The sequence below is a fragment of the Sinocyclocheilus anshuiensis genome, unplaced genomic scaffold (genome assembly GCF_001515605.1).
Source record: "Sinocyclocheilus anshuiensis isolate Anshui unplaced genomic scaffold, SAMN03320099.WGS_v1.1 scaffold1685, whole genome shotgun sequence".
NCBI lineage: Eukaryota > Metazoa > Chordata > Actinopteri > Cypriniformes > Cyprinidae > Sinocyclocheilus > Sinocyclocheilus anshuiensis.
The window spans coordinates 150,688-157,944 of record NW_015540951.1 but is presented as its reverse complement, the minus strand read 5'-3'; the positions used below and the strand labels follow the sequence as shown (position 1 = coordinate 157,944).

General features: G+C 35.8%; 1 protein-coding gene across 1 annotated transcript in view; it reads left to right on the top strand.

The window, feature by feature from the left end:
• The window catches only part of gart (phosphoribosylglycinamide formyltransferase), a 59,110-nt gene that overhangs the window by 36,586 nt on the left and 15,267 nt on the right, over positions 1 to 7,257 (top strand). Inside the window, exons 10-14 of the mRNA XM_016488131.1 lie at positions 551 to 719; positions 1,241 to 1,475; positions 2,872 to 2,966; positions 4,779 to 4,888; positions 5,711 to 5,909. Coding sequence (XP_016343617.1) covers positions 551 to 719; positions 1,241 to 1,475; positions 2,872 to 2,966; positions 4,779 to 4,888; positions 5,711 to 5,909 — 808 coding nt within the window. The remainder of the gene's footprint in view (positions 1 to 550; positions 720 to 1,240; positions 1,476 to 2,871; positions 2,967 to 4,778; positions 4,889 to 5,710; positions 5,910 to 7,257) is intronic.

The window sequence follows — 7,257 nt, the reverse complement described above, 5'->3', positions numbered from 1 at the left end:
CACTGGCAAGAATTAAAAAGAAATGCAATTTATAAACTTTAGTGACGATGTGACACTGCCTCGACTGTGCAAGTGACAATTCCTGTGTCAACTGTGCAGCGTGCAGCTCGCTTATAGACAGACGCGCTGTGTGGTGATTTGAAGCCATTCACGTATTTTGAGAGAGAAGGAGAGCGCGCGCGCACGCTGTTTGTGAAATTATGTCTCACACAAGGTTTTCAAATTACTTTGTAAGTTATTTAATGAAGAAATATGAAGGTGAGTACCTCATCTTCAGCATTATAATTATTTTACCCGCACCGGACAGAGACTAAGATGGTGCCGCTGAATGTCATGCCAAACCTCTCACGGCAGCGTCATCAGCTTGAGATCATTTTTTTGAGATCGGCCTTTTTAGAGGCCGCCGATCAAACATCCCAAAGTGATTATCGGCCGATAGTGATTGGTAGCCGATCAATTGGAGCACCCCTAATAATCAGTGAATAACAGGTTTAATTTGGGTCTGGTCTTTCCACAAAACTTTTCTTGTGATTGTCTGTGTCTCTGTCAGGTCCTGATGCCGTTGCTAAAGTCTGATTTATATGAGGTGTTGAAGAATACACTGCAGGCGGACCTGAGCTCAAGTCCAGTGCAGTGGCTGGAGAACAGTGCGGCTGTCACTGTGGTCATGGCTAGCGGAGGATATCCGGCCTCATATAAGAAGGGACTGGAGATCACTGGTGCGTTTACATGAAATATATATCTGTATCAGCATCCTTAAAAAGTCTTAAATTCAGTTTTATCAATTTTAAAGACATAAAAACTAGGACATAAAAACTCCTAATCTAATCTAATGAAATAATAGCCATTATTATTTTTAACAGATATATATACAAAATTATAAGTGTTATTTTTGAACAAATATATATTTTTGGTTTGGAGTTTTCATTTATAATTTATTATTATTATTATTATTATTATCCATTAATCCATCACTTTTTAAAGAAGTATAGTTAAAAAAATGTAAAGAATAACTATGATAAAATATTTTTTTTTTAACAAATGTTTTTTATGTTTTTTAACTATCTAAAAAAAATTATCTGATCATTTTAGGAGACACACAGTTATGAGGATCACCAGGAATTATCTTAGTGATGTCATTCCCCACATGACAAGTGTCTGTTACATCACTTTGGCTTTGATTTAGCAGTTTCAGTGTCAAGTTAGTGTGAAGTGAATGAATCGTTTGCTGTTTATTCAGGTTTGTCTCAGGTGTCAGAGATGGGCATTCAGGTGTTCCATGCGGGCACTGCACTTAAGGAAGGGGGCGGGGTTATTACAAGTGGTGGGCGTGTCTTGACTGTGACTGCGGTCCGGCCCACCCTCGAGAGCGCGTTATGCAGTGCTAATGAAGGAGTGGCAGTGATCAGCTTCCCTGATGCGGTTTACCGCCGTGACATCGGCCACCACGCCATCACGTACCTCACCCGCACCAGGTGACAGCTAACTAACACTAACCTGTTAACCCTGGAAGACATAGCAGAACACTACACTTACTTTATGCATCTGAATGGTGATGTGTATTGAATAATTCACATTTGAGGTCAGTGTTATGTTGATTTGTTTGCATATTTCTAAAAAAAAACAGTGTCACGAATACAGCATTCTGGCTTCAGTTAGTATTGTTGACTGCAAGTCAAGCATCACTAGTGGTATTACTGCTCCGGTTTAGAGTTATGTATTTGTTCAAATCACTAACTATGACTATTAATGTTTAGTGTGTGTGTTGCAATCACTCAGAACACCCTACCCTAGCAACTACATAGCAACCACATAGTAAACATCTAAAACACCCTAATAACCACATAACAACCTCCCATAATGCGCTAGTAACCACATAGCAACTACCTAGAACACCATAGCAACTATATAGCAAGCACCCAGAGCACACTAGCAACAACATAACAACTCCTCAGAACACCTAGCAACCCCCCAGAACGCCCTAGTAACAACATAGAGACCACCCAAAACATTCTGACAACTACATGGCAACCACTCAGAACATTTAGCAACCTAGAATGTTCCTGAAATGTTCCTGTGGCTCAGTGGTAGAGCATTGCGTTAGCAGCACAAAAGGTCGTGGGTTCGATTCCCAGGGAACACACATACTGGTCAAAAATGTATAGCCTGAAAGCACTTTAAGTCGCTTTGGATAAAAGCGTCTGCTAAATGCATAAATGATTATTATTATTATTATTATTATAATTATTATTATTACCTAGAAAACCCTAGCAACTATATAGTGACCGCTTTGAACACTTTAGCAACAACATAGCAACCCCTCAGAACACCTAGCAACCACCTAGAACACTCTAGCAACAACATAGCAACCACCCTAGCAACCCCTTAGAGCACCTAGCAACCACCCAGAATGCCCTAGTTACTACATAACCACCCAGAACGCCCTAGTAACTACATAGCAACTACCCTGGCAACCCCTTAGAACACCTAGCAACTACATCACAACCACTCGGTACACCTAGAATTATGGCAGTGTTTGCATCAAACAGAATTGCGAATTTATATCTCGTAATTCTGACTACTTTTCTCAGAATTGTAAAAAACAACAACTCAGAATTGCAATAGTAACTCACAATTCTGGTGTCCAATATATATTTTTTTAATATTTCTATTTAGCATTCATTTTTATTTTAGGTTAAGTAAATTTAGGGCCTCAGCTTAAACTTCAGTTAGTTGCCGAAGCGGTTTTTCATTCAATAGTTATATTTTGTTATATTTCAGCATTGTTTCAGGGACCAAATGATTTGTGATAGTTTTAGTGAACAGCAACAGCACAGAATGGTGTTGGCATGTTTTTGTTCTGTCCATCAGAGGACTGACGTACAAGGACAGCGGTGTGGACATCGCAGCGGGGAACAGACTGGTGGACGTGATCAAACCTCTGGCTAAAGCCACGTCTCGTCCAGGTCGGTCCTCTCTCTTGTCTATCAGGAGCCTGATGTTCCACTTTTACAGTTATCTCATTATGTTGTTATAACCGTCAGGGTTTTCTCATGAATTTCTCCCCTCATTCATTGATGATTGATGGCTGATTCATCTGACTGTTTACTTCTAGAAACTTGTGAACTTTGAAGTTCTTTGAGGCTGATTTCTGACAGGAAGGTTTTGAGTTCAAAGCTTAATCTCAGCGTCAGTCAACATGCTGTCGATTAGCACACATCATTGCAGCACGTCACTCAAACTACTAACAGACAAAATGAATCTGAATGCACTTGGATGCACTTTCAAGCATGCTTATGGGAGTTTAATCATGCCTTGTCAAATTTAAAAATGAAAAGTTGCAATCAAATTAAAAACAACAACAACAAAAAACACTTTATACTGGTGTAGTATATAAAAATGAGGAAAAAAAATAGATCTTAAGCATGATTTATTGTTATTTAATTGTAATTGTTTTTAAGAATTAAATTTTTATACTGATTTTTAAAAGTATTTTTGCAGCTAATTTCAGCATGAGACCGATTTTAAAAAGAAACCGTGAAATATGAATAGAATCATCAATTGGAAACAAATGATTATTGTAAATTTGCATATTGTTTTGGTGAAGATTATTTATTTATTTTTTGCTCTCAGTGGGATTTTAGACTTCTGAACTCACCATGTGGACATTGATCACTTAAATTATTAATATTTTTCCATTATTTAATTGACAAAAAATAAAAACATTTCCTCTAATGTTTATATTAATATTGTTTTTGTGCATTCATTCAGAAGGCAAAACTGCATAAATGAGTTTGAGCAGTTTTGTTATGCTTTGTCAGATGAAAAATACAGTGTTTACAGTCAAATTAAAACAACCAAGAAGACAAAACCATTTGTGTACTGATGTTATATTCAGAAATGAGACCTAAACATAAGATTTGTTATTTCATTAATACATTTATTTTCAAGCTTAATCTCCATAAACAATCAATAAATCAATCAATCGATTACCACACAGTCATTCAGCTCATCACTCAGACTACCAACAAACAAAATCACATTTACAGTCATGCATTTTCAAACGTTTATGGGATGAGAGGCAGTTTCATTGGGTCAAAAAACATTTCAACATTTATCATGTCACTAATTTGAGCGACAAGTATGAATATTGTTTTTTTTTCAGCAATATTATAGTATTTATTTAGATTTTGAATTGGCTTTTTTAATATTTCCAGTTTTCATTTACAATTATAGTTGAATTTTGTTATGTGCTTTTGTCATTAGTTTTTTTTTTCCATTTAGCTGTTATTTTTATTTCAGATTTATGATAGTTTTACTAATTTTATTTTCAATTTAAAAAATCCCTATAATATTTGTTTGTTAAAATATATTATTTTGTGTGCATTTATTCAGAAGGCGAAACGGCATAAATGATATATGCAGTTTAAATCATGCTTTGCCAAATAAAAAAATATATATATATCAGTATTTTTTTTTTTTGCAAATTAAAACAGTAAAAATAACACTTTATACTGATCTTATATACACAAAAAAAGAGACCTAGAAATGAGATTTATTTAATTTATCATTTATTTTCACATTTATTTAGAAACTTCAATCAAGTCAATTACAAACATGTTAATGGGACGAGAGGAGAGTTTAGTGGGTGAAAAACACTCAAACATGAGCGTTTATCATGTCACTAATCATGAACTTTCATGTGTGGTTTTCTGAGCAATGCCAGATCAGATCTGTGTACAATTGTGATTGTTTTTTTTTGTGTGTCTGTGGTTCAGGGTGTAACGCAGAGCTTGGCGGGTTCGCGGGACTCTTTGATCTGAAAGCTGCAGGATTCACGGATCCAATCCTGGTGTCTGGGACAGACGGAGTGGGAACCAAATTGAAGGTATCATGAGCACTTTTCATGAACGCTGTAACATCATTGTGAGCTAGAGCAGGGGCTGTATTCACAAAACATCTTAAGGCTGAAAGTAGCTCCTTGGCGATTTAGTAGAAACTGGGCGTGTCAGTCCTAATTTTAGTACTCCTACATGTTTGCTCTAAGAGCATTTCACAAAATGTTTAAGCACTAAAACCAGCTCCTAAATCTGTGAATAGTTAGGGCCAGTCAAAAGGGCTAAATCAAGACCAGATCACAAACAATCCTAAATGGGCTGTTGCTGGCAGCCCGCCTCAGAACGTAAACATTTTAGAAATGTTTCATGAAAATTTCCATTTAATTTCATTGTGTCCTTCTTTTCATGTACAAGTTGGGCAAGAAGTAACAGCTGTTCTTGTGTGCAGTTTGGTTTTCTTTTTCGTTTGCACATCTTACTGTCGGCCTTGGTTATTCTAGTTTGGTAATTAAAAACCTGCTTATATGCATATTCACTAATTGTTTATGATATGCAGACATGTAAGAAGCTGGCAAATATCTGAATATATCCGTGTTTAAATTAATGGCACTTAAAATCTTTATTTGAATATGGCAACATGATACCTCGTTCTGCAACATATATGATTCTATGATTAAATCACTGACAGAGTCCCATCCTCTATCAGCCAATCACTGTGGGTATAATTAGGAAGCTTTGTGAATAGATTTTAAGAGGAAATTCTTACTTAAGTACTACGACTGCTATTTAGGAGAGAGAGCTTAGTGTTAACATAAAATGTTTTGTGAATGCGGTCTCTGGTCTTCATCACATTTGGTTGTTGTTGTTCATAGATCACTCAAGCGTGTGGCATCCACAGCACTCTGGGTCAGGATCTGGTGGCCATGTGTGTGAACGATGTTCTCGCTCAAGGAGCTGAGCCACTCTTCTTCCTTGACTATTTCTCCTGTGGCTGTCTAGACGTGAGAGTCGCATCTTCTGTCATCGGTGGCATCGCAGACGCCTGTCAGATGGCTGGATGTGCTCTGTTAGGTCAGTTACGCAGAACAAATCCATGTTGGAAACCAAAACTTGACCAAGATTTCTTAAACACAATTCTTCAAGGTTATTTTCTTTAAAAAGGAACAATGCAAAATTATTTGTACAATTAAATGCAAAAAAAACCCCCCAAAAAAAACAGCGCAGGTCAAGAGTTTCTCTGTTATGTATGTATGTATTAATTTATTTTTCCAAAAAAAGGTTTCCGTCTTCACTTCACTTTATTGTTTTGCTCTCGTTGTGATTTAGGCTTGTAGACTCATCATGTTGGCATTGATTTATGTTACTTAAACGGCATATGTGTATGCAGTTTAAGTCACGATTTGTTAAGTTATAGAAATATATAATTTTTTGCAATCAAAATAGAACTTTATTCTGAAAAAGTGACTTCTAAATATGTGATTTAATGTTATTTAATATACTATCTATTTTATACTCATTAAAAAAAATGCGCACATCAATAAAAGGGTTAGGGGTCTGCAACCTTCAACATCAAAAGAGCCATTTTGGTCTTTTTCCCACCGAATAAAATTCACATGGAGCCACAAAACCTATTTGATCCCTAAAATGAAGATAACACAGCATATAGCTAAAGTTTTATGTTCCGTTATGTTACAGGGCAGGGGCATAGCAATCATTTCAGAAGTGTGGGGGACAAATGTCAAATGTAGTAGTAGTAATATAATAATAATATTTATGTATGTTTGTCTAATTGACAAAAAAAAAAAAAAAACGTCTTTTAATTGGCTAAGAAATAAAATACACTGCTGGACAATAAACAATAATTTGTATTCTAGAATATTTTTGATATATATTTTCCTAATGACAATTTTATGATTATGATTGGTTTATATCACAGAATAAGGCAGAAAATATATTTTATAGCTTCTGTACTGTAATAAATGGTATGTCAGTTAGCACTGTATCATTCATATATTTAATTGTATCATCCTGGAGAAGACTTGAAAAACACTCATAAACCATATATTGTCGCAATCGTTTATTGTCTTCACGTTTCATCAGTTAGGGTTTATGCTTGTTATTCCGCTTAGCTACTGTGATTACTGGATGCCTTTGTCCATTGCTGTGTTCGAAATGCCATACTATCATACTACTCTTTAGAGCCCGATCGATATGGGTTTTTTGGGGGCCAATGCTGATATTATGGAGTAAAAAAAGACCGATATCAATATACCGGCCGATATTCTTTGTGTAGGCTATATTATAGTACAGTATAGTCAAAAGTTTGGACACACTTCCCATTCGTGTGTCTAAACTTTTGACTGGAACTGTATATAGAATACAGTATATAGCCTACATGAACAGAATATATATATATATA